This window comes from Salvelinus namaycush, chromosome 19 (assembly GCF_016432855.1).
Source record: "Salvelinus namaycush isolate Seneca chromosome 19, SaNama_1.0, whole genome shotgun sequence".
NCBI classification, from domain to species: Eukaryota; Metazoa; Chordata; class Actinopteri; order Salmoniformes; family Salmonidae; genus Salvelinus; species Salvelinus namaycush.
Genome location: NC_052325.1, coordinates 25339916 through 25360436, shown reverse-complemented (window position 1 = coordinate 25360436; position 20521 = coordinate 25339916). Strand labels below are relative to the sequence as shown.

The 20521-nt window shown below is 45.8% G+C and overlaps 1 protein-coding gene across 1 annotated transcript in view; it reads right to left on the bottom strand.

The window, feature by feature from the left end:
• The window catches only part of epha3 (eph receptor A3), a 134849-nt gene that overhangs the window by 48298 nt on the left and 66030 nt on the right, over positions 1-20521 (bottom strand). Inside the window, exons 4-6 of the mRNA XM_039014696.1 lie at positions 18667-18822; positions 15455-15790; positions 6334-6458 (exon numbers count right to left, since the gene is read on the bottom strand). Coding sequence (XP_038870624.1) covers positions 6334-6458; positions 15455-15790; positions 18667-18822 — 617 coding nt within the window. The remainder of the gene's footprint in view (positions 1-6333; positions 6459-15454; positions 15791-18666; positions 18823-20521) is intronic.

Sequence of the window (20521 nt, the reverse complement as noted above, 5' to 3'; positions counted from 1 at the left end):
CAGAGAGAGGTACCAACCCTGTCCTCATTGAGCCAGAGAGAGGTACCAACCCTGTACTCATTGAGCCAGAGAGAGGTACCAACCCTGTCCTCATTGAGCCAGAGAGAGGTACCAACCCTGTCCTCATTGAGCCAGAGAGAGGTAGCAACCCTGTCCTCATTGAGCCAGAGAGAGGTACCAACCCTGTCCTCATTGAGCCAGAGAGAGGTACCAACCCTGTCCTCATTGAGCCAGAGAGAGGTACCAACCCTGTCCTCATTGAGCCAGAGAGAGGTACCAACCCTATCCTCATTGAGCCAGAGAGAGGTACCAACCCTGTCCTCATTGAGCCAGAGAGAGGTACCAACCCTGTACTCATTGAGCCAGAGAGAGGTACCAACCCTGTCCTCATTGAGCCAGAGAGAGGTACCAACCCTGTCCTCATTGAGCCAGAGAGAGGTAGCAACCCTGTCCTCATTGAGCCAGAGAGAGGTACCAACCCTGTCCTCATTGAGCCAGAGAGAGGTACCAACCCTGTCCTCATTGAGCCAGAGAGAGGTACCAACCCTATCCTCATTGAGCCAGAGAGAGGTACCAACCCTGTCCTCATTGAGCCAGAGAGAGGTACCAACCCTGTCCTCATTGAGCCAGAGAGAGGTACCAACCCTGTACTCATTGAGCCAGAGAGAGGTACCAACCCTGTCCTCATTGAGCCAGAGAGAGGTACCAACCCTGTCCTCATTGAGCCAGAGAGAGGTACCAACCCTATCCTCATTGAGCCAGAGAGAGGTACCAACCCTGTCCTCATTGAGCCAGAGAGAGGTACCAACCCTGTCCTCATTGAGCCAGAGAGAGGTACCAAACCTGTCCTCATTGAGCCAGAGAGAGGTACCAACCCTGTCCTCATTGAGCCAGAGAGAGGTACCAACCCTGTCCTCATTGAGCCAGAGAGAGGTACCAACCCTGTCCTCATTGAGCCAGAGAGAGGTACCAACCCTGTCCTCATTGAGCCAGAGAGAGGTACCAACCCTATCCTCATTGAGCCAGAGAGAGGTACCAACCCTGTCCTCATTGAGCCAGAGAGAGGTACCAACCCTGTCCTCATTGAGCCAGAGAGAGGTACCAACCCTATCCTCATTGAGCCAGAGAGAGGTACCAACCCTGTCCTCATTGAGCCAGAGAGAGGTACCAACCCTATCCTCATTGAGCCAGAGAGAGGTACCAACCCTGTCCTCATTGAGCCAGAGAGAGGTACCAACCCTGTCCTCATTGAGCCAGAGAGAGGTACCAACCCTATCCTCATTGAGCCAGAGAGAGGTACCAACCCTGTCCTCATTGAGCCAGAGAGAGGTACCAACCCTGTCCTCATTGAGCCAGAGAGAGGGAGATGAGCTGTATGCCAGTGGAGCAGGGATCATAATGTTATGGGGAGTCACAGAGATCCAGACAGAGACATTGGCTTCTCCTTTGACCTTTAAGTAGTACTTTGACCTTTAAGTCCTTTGACCCCCCCCCACCTCCTCCTCCACTGCGTAGTGATTCCATCCCCCATAATGTAGTAAATAATAGGAAGTGAGATTGGTGAGAATAGGATTGTGGGTAGACAGACAAATAACAAAGCAACTCTATCATGTTTCATGCCTAGACCCTCTATCCACACTAATTGGCCTGTTGATGAAGGCTGGTATCCTGATGTGTGTGTGTGTGTGTGTGTGTGTGTGTGTGTGTGTGTGTGTGTGTGTGTGTGTGTGTGTGTGTGTGTGTGTGTGTGTGTGTGTGTGTGTGTGTGTGTGTGTGTGTGTGTGTGTGTGTGTGTGTGTGTGTGTGTGTGTGTGTGTGTGTGTGTGTGTAATTGTCAAGTGTTACCAGATAAGAGACAGGCTATGGTTACAAATGTTGTCTCTTCCACTAATCAGTAGAAAATAAAGAATAAAAAGCCCATGTGTGTCAGTGCAGAGCGGACCATTCAAGCAATATAGTGAGTTGATCTTCTACAAATATACGCAACATGCAGAGGCTAAGATTTGACATGTTTCCATTTGACATTTCTTGGCTGCTCTTTAGAAAAACAGCCAAGCATATTGTCCTGCTGTAGACACCTCCACTAAGAGTCTGTGGTAGATCAGAGATGACTTTCAGTATGTGATGAGGAGTGAGGTAAGAGGGTTCAGAGCGTACAGCTAATATTCTCTGATTAGTGCATCCTCTCTGTCCAGTGCACCTGGATGTAGAACTAATGCCATCATGCCTCATCACGACTCCCTTTCATCTAGAGAACTCTAGGTACACACACAAACACACACACACAAGAACACGCACGCGCGCACACACACACGCGCACGCACACACACAAACGCGCACGCGCACACACACACACACACACACACACAAACACACACACACACACACACACACACACACACACACACACACACACACACACACACACACACACACACACACACACACACACACACACACACACACACACACACACACACACACACACACACACACACACAATCCCCAAGCTGTAGAGCCCTCTCTAAACCAAACATCATGTCCAATAAGCTGATTCCATCTCTCTTTACAGACCCAATAACAGACTGGTGAAGCGATACAGATCAGAAGGTTTCACACACACCACTCACACACAGACACACCATTTACACACACTGTAAAAACACACACACACACACAATTCAGAGCCACTAATGGAGTGCATCAGGGATTTATGGTGCAAGAAGCCCTTTAAAATAACTTCAGTCTTCCTGTCTGAGAAGAGAAACCAACACCCTCACCACCTCTCCTCGGGACTGCTGTGTGATACCTTTTCCTTGTGCCTTGTATAATACCAGTCTTCATCAGGCAGAAATCTTTCCCAGCTCGTCACTGTTCACTGCCCTCCACATCATGTGATCCCCTGAAAATCACACGCAGGTGTGCCCAGGCTCCTTGAGCTCTAAGCTGCATTTTGCAAGCCTGTGCGATTGTACCCACTCTCTTTGTATGATGTTGGTGGAATTTCTGTATGTCCATCATGTTCTGCTCTGACTATATAAATAGTGCCGTCTGGAGTTCCAGCCTTATAGTGCTGAGCCCAAGACAAGCCCTGGAAATAGTGAGTGTGAGCAGAAGGAATAGAACTGATGTAAATACAGAATGCATTTCAGAAGCATTCCTTTCCATCTGAACCCCAGGATAAATAAACACTCAAATTAAAGTGGATCTGAAAGTTTCTCGCTCTTTTCCAGATGAATGAGATAAAAACAGAAAAATAAATGTTTAAGTGTATTCCCACAAACTCTAATTTCATCAAGTGCACTAAAAAGCCTTATCTACGACTGAGAGTCATTTAGCCTTTAGCTAGGAAGACCAAACCGTATGTCTGGAGCATGGAGAGAGGGAGAGGGGGAGAGAGGGAATGGAGAATAGGAGAGAGGGAGAAGGAGAATGTAGGAATGGGAATTCCCAATTTCCCAGACATAGTTGATTTATTATTATTATTTAACCTTTATTTAACTAGGTAAGTCAGTTAAGAACAAATTCTTATTTTCAATGACGGCCTAGGAACAGTGGGTTAACTGCCTTGTTCAGGGGCAGCTCGGGGATTCGATCTTGCAACCTTTTGGTTACTAGTCCAACGCTCTAACCACTAGGCTTCCCGCTACCAATATCACCCCTTAGCTTAGTCAGTTAGCCTTTCATACGTACTGACCACTTATTCCTGTTCTACACGCCACCAGGCCAGTATCCAATAGAAGTCTATATCTAGGTTAAGTGACGCAGCATGGCTACTGTACCTAGCCGACTGAGGCTGAGTGTGTGTCACACACCTCAAACACTGTTTGTTTCTGTTAAAGGAGTCTTGTGATCAGATTGGGTCCCCACTGCTGGGCATAGAGGCCCTCAGTCACTGTCAGTCAGGCCTGATCTAGAGGTCCCGTGCCTGGGTATGGCACCAGCCTACCCTGCCTGTCCCTGCCTGTCCCCTGTGTCTCCCTGGGTGTCCCAGCCCTGGCCGTTCCACTTGGAGGAGCCTATTGTCCTGGGGGTTAGGAGGCCCCAGTCATGCCAGCAGCAGCTAGCGGCCCCTCGGATGGTGGAGCGGATCAAGGGCGACAGCTCATCTATTCCTGTGCCAAGCTGAGAGTGCTGAGAAAGGTCACACAGGAAAGTGGAAGGAAACAGACCCTATAGACCCAGACCTCATATCAGTTTAGGGTTTGCCCTTTTGATGGTTGAGGTTAGGATGTAGGGTAAGGTGATCTGATCCTAGACCTGTGTTTTCCCAAGAGAGGGGAGGAGGGCAGCATTCTGCCTGCTAATCAGAGGATTAGGGGCCACCGGGGACTGAGATCTAAGCCTGACTGATCACGCAGACAGAGAGAGAGAGAGAGAGAGAGAGAGAGAGAGAGAGAGAGAGAGAGAGAGAGAGAGAGAGAGAGAGAGAGAAAGAGAGAGAGAGAAAGAGAGAAAGAGAGGAAGAGAGATACATTAACCTAGAGAAGAGCCCCACAAGCAAGCTGGTCCTGGGGCTCTGTTCACAAACACAAACAGACCCCACAGAGTCCCAGGACAGCAACACAATTAGACCCAACCAAATCATGAGAAAACAAAAAGATAATTACTTGACACATTACTTGGAAAGAATTAACAAAAAAACTGAGCAAACTAGAATGCTATTTGGCCCTAAACAGAGAGTACACAGTGGCAGAATACCTGACCACTGTGACTGACACAAATTTAAGGAAATCTTTGACTATGTGCAGACTCAGTAAGCATAGCCTTGCTATTGAGAAAGGCTGCTGTAGGCAGAACTGTCTCTCAGGAGAAGACAGGCAATGTGCACACTGCCTACAAAATGAGGTGGAAACTGAGCTGCACTTCCTAACCTCCTGCCAAATGTATGACCATATTAGAGACACATATTTCCCTCAGATTACACAGACCCACAAAGAATTTGAAAACAAACCCGATTATGATAAACTCCCATATCTACTGGGTGAAATACCACAGTATGCAATCACAGCAGCAAAATGTGTGACCTGTTGCCACAAGAAAAGGTCAACCAGTGAAGAACAAACACCATTGTAAATACAAACCATATGTATGTTTATTTATTTTCCCTTTTCTACTTTCATTACAACACTGTATATAGATATAATATGACATTTGAAATGTATTAATTATTTTGGAACTTTTGTGAGTGTAATGTTTACTTTTGTGAGTGTAATGTTTAAACTTTTGTATATTATCTATTTCACTTGCTTTGGCAATGTAAACATATGTTTCAAAAGGCCAATACAGCCCCTTAAATTGAATTGAATTGAGAGAGAGAGAGAGAGAGAGAGAGAGAGAGAGAGAGAGAGAGAGAGAGAGAGAGAGAGAGAGAGAGAGAGGGAGAGAGAGAGAGAGAGAGAGAGAGAGAGAGAGAGAGAGAGAGAGGGAGAGAGAGAGAGAGAGAGAGACAGAGAGAGTATTCTCGTTCAGCCAGAGATAGGTGAGCTATATCCAATGCTCACACAAAAACGAATATAACAGAGCAGCCACAAAGCTGGAGGAGCTTAGAAATGCCTATTTCTCTAGGAATGATTAAAAACATGTCACCACGGCTAATTTCACTATCAAATGTCACCCATAGCTCTGTCCCATAGCTGTCTCTGGCTCCATTGAAAACCAGCCATTCGTTCTACACTAATTTCCTCACAGAGACCCTGCAGACACATTTAGTGTCAGCAATAAAACTACACTCCATTAAGACTGGTCAGGAGAGGACAGGAGGAGGAAGAGAGAAGGCTGGTTGGCTGGTTGGTGTTTCAGTGTGAGGGTGTGTGTGTTTGCCCATGTGTGTGTGTGGTCACACTGCCCAACCGTTTACCCACTAGACTGTGGAATGTTTTTTCTGTGTGAGAATGGTTGCCATAGGAGATGGCAATAAGGCTCTCTCCCTAAGTACCCCTGATCACCCTTTCACTCTCCCCCTCACCCTGTCTCCACTCTCTCCCTCTCTCTCTGATTCTCCCCCTCTCTCCCTGACTCTCTCTGATCCACTGCTAGGGTAAGAGGGAGAGAGGCCCACTATGTTAGGGCCCACTGACGTGCCAAACCCCGATCCTCTTCCCTCCTCCCAACCCAGGGGCCAGCACCCAGAGAGGAGCCAGAAGACTACCCCAGGGAGACATTAGAACAGAGGACAACCAGGGGGGGCTGGAATAAGGGAGAGAGAGGTAGAATAAGCCCACATGTTGTCTCTTCTCTTTCTTCAATTAATGGAATCAGTCCAACAAGAATTGGGCTGCAAGGGGACAGCAGAGAACAGTACTAAAGCAAGTATGGTGTTTGTGAACCGACCTTCTGGTAGTATTTGACCTCGTAGTCCAGTATGATGCCGTTGGGTCTCTCTGGTTCCAGCCAGGACAGAGAAATGCTGTTACGAGACGTACGATCCTTCCTGATTACAGTCACTGGAGAAGGGGCTGGAGAGAGGCAGAGGGGGGGAACAGAGAGAGAGAGATGATTGACCATATAGCACAACCTATAGCAGTTCACAGGACGTTCATGCAGCATGTTCAGTCAGCAGTTTGTATCCTGTTAATAGTTCCTATTGAAGGGGTTTCTGTTGGTTCCTGTTGGTCTAATTGTGTTAATTAGTCCACCAGAGGATAACCAGAGGAGGTCCATACTGGAAGGGGGAGAACAGAGGGAGTCATAACATACATCCACACAGACTGCATCTATACTACAGGCCAGAGTCTCAGAGATCAACCCCAGAGCCAGCAGGCACCATGATATCATCCCCAATGTACAGGGTAACATCAGAGGATATATAAACCTCATCCCTCCATGCATGCCCCCAGTGCATTACCCTCCCTCCATCCCTCCATCCCTCCATCCCTCTCTCTCATGTCGCATCGCCTTGGGAGCTCACATGGTCTCAATCTGGCACTGTAATTTAACTTAGGACTCCCTCCATCTCTCCCGCCATTCCTCTCTCCCCCCTTTTTCCACTTTTACAGTTGTCTAATTGCTAGCTGGAGCTGAGAGGCCAGGCTGCCATATGAAGAATGAGCTTTCATTTTATTAGACCACAGGAAACAACATGTTTGTCTTTGAAATGTTCGAGCCTGTCTTGATTCTGATGATACAGCTTCAGAAGGGCTGGCTGTTTTTTCCACTGGAAGTTATTTTCTCTTGGTTAATGAATCCATATGGAGCGAGCGAGTCTAATTCCAGTCTCCACCCACTCTCGCTCCCTCGCTCTTTCTCTCGTTCCCTTTGTTTCTGATAGTGTATAGCTGTTGTTTTATTGGTTATGTAGTTTACGGGTGCAATGATTTATTATGTCTGGGATGAAGACTGTTTGATGTTGGGTATCTCTCTCTCTCTCTGCCTCTCTCTTTCTCTCTCTCTCTGTCTCTCTCTCTCTCTCTCTCTCTCTCTCCCTCTCTCTCCGTTTCTCTCTCTCTCTCCGTCTCTCTCCGTCTCCCTCTGTCTCTCTCTGTCTCTCTCCGTCTCTCTCTCTCTCTCTCTCTCTGTGTCTCTGTGTCTCTCTCTGTCTGTCTCTCTCTCTCTCTCTCTCTCTCTCTCTCTCTCTCTCTCTCTCTCTCTCTCTCTCTCTCTCTCCAATCCTCTGTGAACAGCTCTGATGGGCTTCCTGGCCTCAAGAGAGATTCTTCTCTCTCTCTCTCAGTCTCCCAAACAAGTCCCAATAGCCCACTGCAGAGAGGAGAGGATGTGACTCAAGTGTGTGTGTGTGTGTGTGTGTGTGTGTGTGTGTGTGTGTGTGTGTGTGTGTGTGTGTGTGTGTGTGTGTGTGTGTGTGTGTGTGTGTGTGTGTGTGTGTGTGTGTGTGTGTGTGTGTGTGTAGAAGAGGGGCTGAGACTCGTCTGACGACACCCTGTCAGAATATCCGGACGATTCCCTCCCTTCCGAGACGACCGGTGAATCCAGCTTTTAACAGCTTTGGCAGGTTTAAACTGAGTGTGTCGGTGTAGTGTGTTTGTGTGTGTTTCTCTCTGACAGAGGGCAGCTTGCATGTCCTCTCTCTCCACAGACAGACCCACATGTGTGTTTAGGGAGCTGTACATTGACAACCCTAATCCTTGTCAGCTCAGTGTGATGGGTAATGCAGCTGCAGCATGAGGATGATGTGTGTTGTTGTGTGTGGATGCTTTGTTTGTACAGTCGTGGCTAAAAGTTTTGAGAATGACACAAATATCAATTTTCACAAAGTCTGCTGCCTCATTGTCTCTCATTGTCTATAATTACAAGCATTTCATAAGTGTCAAAGGCTTTTATTGACAATTACATGAAGTTGATGCAAAGAGTCATTATTTGCAGTGTTGACCCTTCTTTTTCAAGACCTCTGCAATCCGCCCTGGCATGCTGTCAATTAACTTCTGGGCCACATCCTGACTGATGGTAGCCCATTCTTGCATAATCAATGCTTGGAGTTTGTCAGAATTTGTGGGTTTTTGTTTGTCCACCCGCCTCTTGAGGATTGACCACAAGTTCTCAATCGGATTAAGGTCTGGGGAGTTTCCTGGCCATGGACCCAAAATATCGATGTTTTGTTCCCACTTAGTTATCACTTTTGCCTTATGGCATGGTGCTCCATCATGCTGGAAAAGGCATTGTTCGTCGTCACCAAACTGTTCCTGGATGGTTGGGAGAAGTTGCTCTCAGAGGATGTGTTGGTACCATTCTTTACTCATGGCTGTGTTCTTAGGCAAAATTGTGAGTGAGCCCACTCCCTTGGCTGAGAAGCAACCCCACACATGAATGGTCTCAGGATGCTTTACTGTTGGAATGACACAGGACTGATGGTAGCGCTCACCTTGTCTTCTCCGGACAAGCTTTTTTCTGGATGCCCCAAACAATTGGAAAGGGGATTATTCAGAGAAAATGACTTTACCCCAGTCCTCAGCAGTCCAATCCCTGTACCTTTTGCAGAATATCAGTCTGTCCCTGATGTTTTTCCTGGGGAGAAGTGGCTTCTTTGCTGCCCTTCTTGACACCAGGCCATCCTCCAAAAGTCTTCGCCTCACTGTGCGTGCAGATGCACTCACACCTGCCTGCTGCCATTCCTGAGCAAGCTCTGTACTGGTGGTGCCCTGATCCCGCAGCTGAATCAACTTTAGGAGACGGTCTTGGCGCTTGCTGGACTTTCTTGGGCACCCTGAAGTCTTCTTCAAAACAATTGAACCACTCTCCTTGAAGTTCTTGATGATCCAATAAATGGTTGATTCATGTGCAATCTTACTGGCAGCAAAATCCTTGCCTGTGAATCCCTTTTTGTGCAAAGCAATGATGACAGCACGTGTTTCCTAGCAGGTAACCATGGTTGACTGAGGAAGAACAATGATTCCAAGCACCACCCTCCTTTTGAAGCTTCCAGTCTGTTATTCTAACTTTATCAGCATGACAGAGTGATCTCCAGCCTTGTCCTCATCAACACTCACACCTGTGTTAACAAGAGAATCACTGACATGATGTCAGCTGGTCCTTTTGTGGCAGGGCTGAAATGCAGTGGAAATGTTTTTTGGGGGATTCAGTTCATTTGCATGGCAAAGAGGGACTTTGCAATTAATTGCAATTCATCTGATCACTCTTCATAACATTCTGGAGTATATGCAAATTGCCATCATACAAACTGAGGCAGCAGACTTCGTGAAAACTAATATTTGTGTCATTCTCAAAACTTTTTGCCACGACTGTATGTTATGGGGACAAACTAAAGAAAATACTTTTCACACATTCCAATCTTTAGTCTATTTTCATCAGCTGAAGGACCATCCCAACATTAAACTCTTACTTCTACTATTGTCATCACACTATCCTCTCAGGAGACAGCTTGGTGAAATATGCAACCCTGACATCTACAGTATAACTGGTGATATGAGAGACGAGAGGAAGGTTATAAGAACTGTGGGTTAAAACATGATAAGGATACACATAATCTGAGCACACACACAGACTAATAGAGAGCTCTGTTGAAATCTGCTATCTTGTTTTGCACCCAACTTACTGAGCTCTCTGAATTTAAATGTTCTGGTCCCCCTTGTTCAGTTCAGAGTTATTATCGGAGACCTCTATGTTGATAAATGTGTCAGTTTTTCTTAATACGTTTACTAGTTTTGTATATTGTATATTGTATGTGTTTGATGTATTTATGCAGAGCTCATCTGTAAAAGAGACCCTAGTCTCAGCATGACTATCCTGTCAAACTAAAGCTACAAAATGAAATTAAAAAAGACATAATCAGTGGATCTGTAGCTTTTGTAGCCTCTACCCTCCCACTCCCTTAGAGCGGAACACACAAGTCAGGAGATGAGTGAAGAGCACTAAATCTGTATGCACACACACACACATTAAATCTGTATTTACTGCTCATCCCTCTGCCGTCATTTCAAAGGGATGTGTCTGGCCTCTGTCAGCCTTTATAGAGCACAGCTGGGATAACACACAGGACACTCAGCACACACCTCATTGTACACAGCAGTGTGTGTGTGTGTGTGTGTGTGTGTGTGTGTGTGTGTGTGTGTGTGTGTGTGTGTGTGTGTGTGTGTGTGTGTGTGTGTGTGTGTGTGTGTGTGTGTGTGTGTGTGTGTGTGTGTGTGTGTGTGTGTGTGTACACCCCAAACTACACCACAGGATCTATTGGGGAGAGGGTCAAAACATGTATAAACCCCCTGTTTCTCTCTCTACAGGCAACTAACAGTCCATTGAGTACACATTACTTCAGCTAGCATTATCCTCCACCAACCAGAGACTGTCGTGTGGTTGACAGTAAAGTCTGGTCTCCTGGCTCCTGAACTAACTGAAAGAGTCACATCTATCACCACTCTGTCACACAGACAGACAGAGGCATTCACCTACTGTAGCACTACAACAAGAGAGAGGAGACAGGACCCATTGCCCCAGTGGACAGAGATGCATGGAGAAAGAGTCTTCTAGCAGAAAGGAAAGCCTAACTCAGTGAAACATATAGGACTGTAATGGGAGGAGTCAGCACCTTAACTACAACACACATTTACAGTTGAAGTCAGAAGTTTACATACACCTTAGCCAAATACATTTAAACTCAGTTTTTCACAATTCCTGACATTTAATCCAAGTAAAAATTCCCTGTTTTAGGTCAGTTAGGATCACCACTTTACTTTAAGAATGTGAAATGTCAGAATAATAGTAGAGAGAATGATTTATTTCAGCTTTTATTTCTTTCATCACATTCCCAGTGGGTCAGAAGTTGACATACACTCAATTAGTATTTGGAAGCATTGGCTTTAAATTGTTTAACATTGGTCAAACGTTTCGGGTAGCCTTCCACAAGCTTTCCACAATAAGCTGGGTGAATTTTGGCCCATTCCTCCTGACAGAGCTGGTGTAACTGAGTCAGGTTTGTATACCTCCTTGCTCGCACACGCTTTTTCAGTTCTGCCCACAAATTTTCTATGGGATTGAGTCCAGGGCTTTCTGATGGCCACCAATATCTTGACTTTGTTGTCCATAAGCCATTTTGCCACAACTTTGAAAGTTTGCTTGGGGTCATTGTCCATTTGGAAGACCAATTTTCAACCAAGCTTTAACTTCCTGACTGATGTCTTGAGATGTTGCTTCAATGTATCCACATAATTTTCCTCCCTCGTGATGCCATCTATTTTGTGAAGTGCACCAGTCCCTCCTGCAGCAAAGCACCCCCACAACATGATGCTGCCACCCCCGTGCTTCACGGTTGGGATGGTGTTCTTCGGCTTGCAAGCCTCCCCCATTTTCCTCCAAACATAACGATGGTCATTATGGCCAAACAGTTCTATTTTTGTTTCATCAGACCAGAGGACATTTCTCCAAAAAGTACGATCTTTGTTCCCATGTACAGTTGCAAACGGTAGTCTGGCTTTTTTATGGCCGTTTTGGAGCAGTGGCTTCTTCCTTGCTGAGCGGCCTTTCAGGTTCTGTCGATATAGCACTCGTTTTACAGTGGATATAGATACTTTTGTACCTGTTTCCTCCAGTAACTTCACAAGGTCCTTTGCTGTTGTTCTGGGATTGATTTGCACTTTTCACACCAAAGTAAGATCATCTCTAGGAGACAGAATGCATCTCCTTCCTGAGCAGTATGAAGGCTGCGTGGTCCCATGGTGTTTATACTTGCGTACTATTGTTTGTTCAGATGAACGTGGTACCTTTAGGCATTTAGAAATTGCTCCCAAGGATGAACCAGACTTGTTGAGGTCTACAAAATCAGTCTTGGCTGATTTCTTTTGATTTTCCCATGATGTCAAGCAAAGAGACACTGAGTTTGAAGGTAGGCCTTGAAATACATCCACAGGTACACCTCCAATTGACTCAAATGATGTCAATTAGCCTATCAGCCATGACATCATTGTCTGGAATTTTCCAAGCTGTTTAAAGGCACAGTCAACTGAGTGTATGTAAATGTCTGACCCACTGGAATTGTGATACAGTGAATTATAAGTGAAATAATCTGTCTGTAAACAATTGTTGGAAAAATGACTTGTGTCATGCACAAAGTAGATGTCCTAACCGACTTGCCAAAACTATAGTTTGTTAAAAATAAATTTGTGGAGTGGTTGAAAAACTAGTTTTAATGACTCCAACCTAAGTGCATGTAAACTTCCGACTTCAACTGTATGACTGAAAAGGGAGGGAGAGAGATGTGTATGGGGAATGAAAGAGAGAGACAGAAACAGAGACACAGGGAAAGATAGAAGGAGAGAGAGAAAGAACCACAGACAGGGATGTATAAAGAGAGAGAAGGAGAGGGAGGGTGTAGTGAAATCTAGTCATCATGCATGCATTCCTAGTTTGGTATCGGAATGTTGAGGTTTGTTACATTCCGCTGCAGAGAAATTGATTTGTCTCCGGGAGGGACTTTCACTGGGCCAAGTCCTCCCTTGGGATGTTGGAGAATGTTGGGATGTTGAAGAATGTTGGGATGGTGGAGAATGTTTATATGAGAGATCGATGTGAGCAGCCCATCCCTGTGTTACAACTGCCTGTGTGTGTGTTTGTGTGTGTGTGCATGTGCATGTGCGTGTGCGTGTGTGTGTGTGTGTGTGTGTGTGTGTGTGTGTGTGTGTGTGTGTGTGTGTGTGTGTGTGTGTGTGTGTGTGTGTGTGTGAGTATGTGTGTTAAAGTGAGTGAATGTGTGAAAGAGTGTTTATATGAAGGGTTGATGTGAAGCCGTTTCATTATAACGACTGTCTGTAACAACTGAAAAACACCACAAAGATTTATACAGTGTATTTGTAAGGAGGGAGACATTTGCTACTGGTGATAAAACACTGAAGAACACTGGCTGGGATCAGAAGCCATTTATTACAGGCAACATCCGCACCGAGCTAAAATCTAGAGCTGCCGCTTTCAAGGAGCGGGACACTAATCCGGACGCTTATAAGAAGTCTCGCTATGCCCTCAGACGAACCATCAAACAGGCAAAGCATCAATACAGGACTAAGATCGAATCCTACTACACCGGCTCAGACGCTCATCGGATGTGGCAGGGCTTGAAAAATATTACGGACCAGAAAGGGAAACCCAGCCGCGAGCTGCCCAGTGACGCGAGCCTACCAGATGAGCTAAATGCCTTTTATGATCGATTCGAGGCAAGCAACACTGAAGCATGCACGAGAGCACCAGCTTTTCCGGACGACTGTGTGATTATGCTCTCTGTAGCAGCTGTGAGCAAGACCTTTAATCAGGTCAACATTCACAAAGCTGTGGGGCCAGACGGATTACCAGGACGTGTACTCAAAGTATGCGCGGACCAACTGTCAAGTGTCTTCACTGACATTTTCAACCTCTCCCTGACCGAGTCTGTAATACCTACATGTTTCAACAGACCACCATAGTCCCTGTGCACAAGAAAGTGAAGGTAACCTGCATAAATGATTACCACTCATTACCACTCTGTAGCCATGAAGTGCTTTGAAAGGCTGGTCATGGCTCACATCAACACCATCATGCCGGAAAACCTAGACCCACTCCAATTCGCATACCGCCCCAACAGATCCACAGATGATGCAATCTCAATTGTACTCCACACTGCCCTTTCCTACCTGGACAAAAGGAACACCTACGTAAGAATGCTGTTCATTGACTACAGCTCAGCGTTCAACACCATAGTGCTCACAATGCTCATCATTAAGCTAAGGACCCTGGGACTAAACACCTCCCTCTGCAACTGGATCCAGGACTTCCTGACGGTCTGCCCCCAGGTGATAAGGGTAGGAAACAACACATCTGCCGCGCTGATCCTCAACACGGGGGCCCCTCAGGGATGCGTACTTAGTCCCTTCCTGTACTCCCTGTTCACCCATGACTGTGTGGCCAAGCATGACTCCAACACCATCATTAAGTTTGCTGACGACAACAGTAGTAGGCCTGATTATCGACAATGATGAGACAGCCTATAGACAGCCTATAGGGAGGAGGTCAGAGACCTGGCAGTGTGGTGCCAGGACAACAACCTCTCCCTCAATGTCAGCAAGGCAAAGGAGCTGATCGTGGACTATAGGAAAAGGAGGGCAAAACAGGCCCCCATTAACATCGACGGGGCTGAAGTGGAACGGGTCGAGAGTTTCAAGTTCCTTGGTGTCCACATCACCAACAAACTATCATGGTCCAAACACACCAAGACAGTTGTGAAGAGGGCACAACAACACCTTTTTCCCATCAGGAGACTGAAAAGATTTGGCATGGGTCCTCAGATCCTCAAAGGGTTCTACAGCTGTGCCATTGAGAGAATCCTGACCGGTGGCATCACTGCCTTATATGGCAACTGCTCGTCATCTGACCGTAAGGCGCTCAGTGCGAACGGCCCAGTACATCAATGGGGCCAAGCTTCCTGACTTCCAGGACCTCTATACTAGGCAGTGTCAGAGGGAGGCCCTAAAAATTGTCAAAGACTGTTCTCTCTGCTACCGCACGGCAAGCGGTTCCCGGAGTGCCAAAAGGCTCCTTAAAAGCTTCCACCCTCAAGCCATAAGACGGTTGAAAAATTAATCAAATGGCCACCCGGACTTTTACATTGACCCCCCCCCCCCCCCCCTTTGTTTTTACAATGCTGCTACTCGCTGTTTATTATCTATGCATAGTCACTTTACAAATTACCTCGACTGACCTGTATCCCCACACATTGACTAGGTACCGGTAACCCCTGTATATAGCCTCGTTATTGTTACGTAATTTTCTTGTGATACTTTTAGATTTTATTTGTTAAAAAAAAAGTATCACTTTAGTTTATTTAGTAAATATTTTCTTAACGCTATTTCTAGAACTGCATTGTTGGTTAAGGGCTTGTAAATAAGCATTTCACAGTAAGGTCTACTACACCTGTTGTTTCGGCGCATGTGACAAATAAAATGTGATTTGATTTGTAAATGTCCAGAGCTGATGGTTGGAATGAATGCATGAACATTTATGTGTGTGTTTTCATCTCTGGCCGTACCTGCTTGGTTGGTAGTGATGGTCACAGCAGCATATTGCCTCATGGTTGGGGCTAACTGGGACACTCCATTTTGAGCATCGATCTCAAAGGTGTAGTTGGTGTGAGCCAGCAGGTCTCCCACGGTTACGGTAGTGTTCTGCAGGCCTGCAGCACGGGGGAGGAACCGCACATTACTGCGACACGCCTCACACACCCTCTGGCCAGGCCTGCAGCGCTTACACAGCACGGTGAAGGTAACGTCCTTACGACCTCCCGTGTCCTCCGGCCAGGACCAGTCCAGAATCACTGAGGTCTCATTGATGACTGAGATCACGTTACGAGGAGCGGAGGGAGGACCTGAAGTGAGAGAGCGAGAGAGAGAGAGAGAGAGCAATGAAAATATATAATATTTCTTGAGTGGATGGTCAGGGAGCCAGGAACACAATTAAAAATCCCTTGTATACAGCAAAGTGACCTCAAGAAGCCCAAACAGATAAAATATTTGACTAAAACATAATCATTTCAAACCTTATAATTGAATACGATCACATACAGTACATTCGGAAAGTATTCAGACCACCTGACGTTTTCCACATTATGTTACGTTACAGCCTTATTGTAAAATGGATTCAATAAAAATAAACCCTCATCAATCTACACACAATACCTAATAATGACAAAGCGAAAACAGGTTTCTAGAAATGTATTAAAAATAAAAAACAGAAATACCTTATTTACATAAGTATGCAGACCCTTTGCTATGAAACTAGAAATTGAGCTCAGGTGCATCCTGTTTCCATTGATCATCCTTGAAATGTTGCTACAAATTGATTGGAGTCCACCTGTGGTAAATTCAATTGATTGGACATGATTTGGAAAGGCACATACCTGTCTATATAAAGTCCCACAGTTGCCAGTGCATGTCAGAGCAAACACCAAGCCATGAGGTCGAAGGAATTGTCTGTAGAGCTCCGAAACAGGATTGTGTAAAGGCACAGATCTAGGGAAGGGTACCAAAAAATGTCTGCAGCATTGAAGTTCCCCAAGAACACAGTGGCCTCCATCATTACTAAATGGAAGAGATTTGGAACCACCAAGACTCACTCTGACAGAGCTCCAGAGTTCCTCTGTGGAGATGGGAGAACCTTCCAGAAGGACAACCATCTCTGCAAAACTCCACCAATCAGGCCTTTATGGTAGAGTGTCCCGAAGGAAGCCACTCCACAGTAAAAGGCAGCCCACTTGGAGTTTGGCAAAAGGCATGTAAAGGACTCTCAGACCATGAGAACAAGATTCTCTGGTCTGACGAAACCAAAATTGGCCTGAATGCCAAGCTTTACATCTGGAGGAAACCTGGCACCATCCCTAAGGTGAAGCATGGTGGTGGCAGCATCAAGGTTCACCTTCCAACAGGACAACAACCCTAAGCACACAGCCAAGGCAATGCAGGAGTGGCTTCGGGACAAGTTTCTGAATGTCCTTGAGTGGCCCAGCCAGAGCCCGGACTTGAATCCAATCGAACATCTGTGGAGAGACCTGAAAATAGCTGTGAGTGACGCTCCCCATCCAACCTGACAGAGTTTGAGATGATCTGCAAAGAATAGCGGGAGAAACTCCCCAAAAACAGGTGTGCCAAGCTTATAGCGTCATACCCAAGAAGACTGGTGGCTGTAATCGCAGCCAAAGATGCTTCAACAAAGTACTGAGTAAAGGGTCTGAATACTTATGTAAATGTAATTAAAAAATATATATATATATTTTTTTTTTGCAAATATTTCTGAAAACCTGTTTTTACTTTGTCATTATGGGGTATTGTGTGTAGATGTATGAGGGTGGGGGGGACAATTTAATACATTTTAGAATAACGCTGTAATGTAACAAAATGTGGAAAAAGTCAAGAGGTCTGAATACTTTCCGAATGCACTGTATATCTGTCTATTAGGCGTGGGAATACTTTAAAACAGATTTCCTAAATGAAAATAACTTGGAGCATATTTGGGCCAAATTCAGCCCGCGGCCCGGCAGTTCAGGAAACCTGTAATATATAAATCAATCTGTGTGTGTGATGGAGTGACAGCAGTCTGTCTCTTTGGGCAGAAGATTCAGTTCAGTCACCAGTCACAGGGAGGGATAATGGAGAAAGCAAGGACACAGAATAAGGCCAAACCTCAAACTCTCTCTGACAGATGGAACTGGCATGTTTTACTGTGAACTGATTCTCTGAATATTTCCAGACTTTAATATCAGACCTATGGAAGTCATTACACCGGGAACTAACCAGAACCACTGAAGAGATCCACTGTAAAGAATTGGAACGAGGGAGGAGATAGGGTGAGGAGGATTGATTTGACAATAGAAAGCCTTGTTGGTTTGTTTGTTTGTCTGTGGTGTTGGGGTTCAGATGGTGGATACAGTAAACTCTACAGTACTCTACTGTTCTAGCTCCTTGACGCCACTCTACTGCACATTCACAACGCTCATCTAGCTGCCTGAACATAACACTAATGACACCAGAGATCTGGGTTTCACATCAGTCTCCAACCTCAGGCTGCCACATAGGGTGTGTCGTGTATAGAGGTATAGAGCACCAGATGTAATATGAACAGCAGAGCAGTGGGTGGAGATCAGTTCATATAGTCATACTGGTGTAAATATATGTTCCTGTCCAATCTTGACCTTCCTTTCCAGACTCCTGCTCATTACCTTAGTCTATAAAGGTTTTAGGACTGTAAAACAGACCTCTACCAGATCAGTATGAGGAAACTGGAAATAGGGGTATGCTGTGGTTGTTCTGAGCTCCCCCCAGGGACTACAGACATGGCTGCTGCTGCTGGTTTAATAGGACAGCAGTCATCAAGGATTCCAGGGCAGTGATCTATGGGTAATGTAGTTTAGGATACAGCCATCTGCTTCTGTAAACCATCCGGATACAGCTCAGAGAGAGAGAGAGGAATGAGGATGAGAGAGAGAAAGAGCGAGAGAGAGAAAGAGATGTTGTCCTCAGAGACACAGTGGCTGAAATTGTTGAGAGAATATACAAACAGAGAGTAAACTCTTTTTGACTCTCACTCACTTACACGCACGCACACACGCACGCACGCACGCACACACACACACACACACACACACACACACACACACACACACACACACACACACACACACACACACACACACACACACACACACACACACACAAACTTACACTAACAAACACAAACACAGAGACTTACGTGTGCAGGCCATAGATGGCGGGTCTCCATCAGCGCGGAAGTAGTTTTTCTCGCAGCCACAGTGTAACGCTCCCTCATGATGGGTGAAGCTGTGAGGTGGACACTTAGAACACTGGACGTTACCCAGCAGAGACTTATAGAACCCTGCTCTGCATGCTGGAGAGAGAGAAGGAGAGGGAGGGGGAGAGAGAGAGAGAGAAGTAGAGGGAGGGGGAGAGAGAGAGAGAAGGAGAGGGAGGGGGAGAGAGAGAGAGAAGGAGAGGGAGGGGGAGAGATAGAGGGGGGGAGATAGAGGGAGGGAGAGAGAAGGAGAGGGAGGGGGAGAGAGAGAGAGGGAGAGGGAGGGGAGAGATAGAAGGAGAGAGAAGGGGAGAGAGAGAAGGAGAGGGAGGGGGAGAGAGAGAGATATGTGGTGAGTATATATAGCAGAATTGACAATAACAATAATGTTCCATAGAGAAATGAAAAATTTCACGACAATAGATCAAATCATATCCATAAAGGTATAATTAATAATCAAGGTTAATAACTAGAAAAATACAGAATGAAAGACACATGGTGAGAGAGAGAGAGGTCAACAGGAGGAGGACGAAAGACAGGAGATTGGGGGGGGGGAATGATGACACTTTCTTTTTTTCCAATCAAACCTTTCATTACTGTACAGGCTAGATGAATGGCTTTAATCTTCTCTGATGACCGTGAGTATGAACCACACAACCACACGCACACTGTAAATCTATACCGGGGGTAATGGGAGAGAAGAATAGAACATGAAAACAGTGCCTCTCTCCCAGACCCATCCAGGACCCAGTATGAAATATGGATATGAAGCTGTTCAAAAGGAGGGGGGGCTCAGTAACTACACTATTCACCATGATCCTGTTCTACTCCTAATGAACCAAATCACCAACATATCCCGCTCTCCTCCTCTCTTATTTCAGATCTAATAATTGTCATCTGATCCATGCTGAGCAGCACCGCTTTAAAGTCAGCGAGCAGATTCTCTCAGAGACGTTTAACACTTTCCAGCCCAGTCTCTATAAGGGTTAAGTGTGTGTGTGTGTGTGTGTGTGTGTGTGTGTGTGTGTGTGTGTGTGTGTGTGTGTGTGTGTGTGTGTGTGTGTGTGTGTGTGTGTGTGTGTGTGTGTGTGTGTGTGGTACACTTCTGTAATGTTATTCTTTTAGAGAATCAGCAGGCAGGCAGCACTTAGTACAGATATACAGTAGCTGCTTCTGGACATAACAGTAACAAATACAGAGGAGTAGAAATGTCCCCAGTCAGCAGAATGAAGGCTGACTGGTACTACTGGTGGACAACATCAGTGGAACGTATAGCTACGTTAATCTCTTACAGCTCCTCAAGGTTTACTCATGACAAAGTCCTATTCACTACTGTGTGTGTGTGTGTGTGTGTGTGTGTGTGTGTGTGTGTGTGTGTGTGTGTGTGTGTGTGTGTGTGTGTGTGTGTGTGTGTGTGTGTGTGTGTGTGTGTGTGTGGGAGGGTGTGTGTGTGTGTGTGTGTGTGTGTGTGTGTGTGGGGGGGGGGGGGTGATTGGTGTGTGAAATAAATGTCGACACTTTTTTCGACCAATCAGCTGACATTGTTCCCAAATGGGATAACCACCCAGTCAGCACAGTCAGCACATTCACACACAAACAGCACAACAAAGAATTAACCCCTAGATGAACCTATAAATGAACCTCTAAATGAACCCCTAACTAAATGAACCTCTATCTAAATGAACCCCTAAATGAACCCCTAAATGAACCTCTAAATGAACTCCTAACTAAATGAACCTCTATCTAAATGAACTCCAAACTAAATGAACCTCTATCTAAATGAACCCCTAACTAA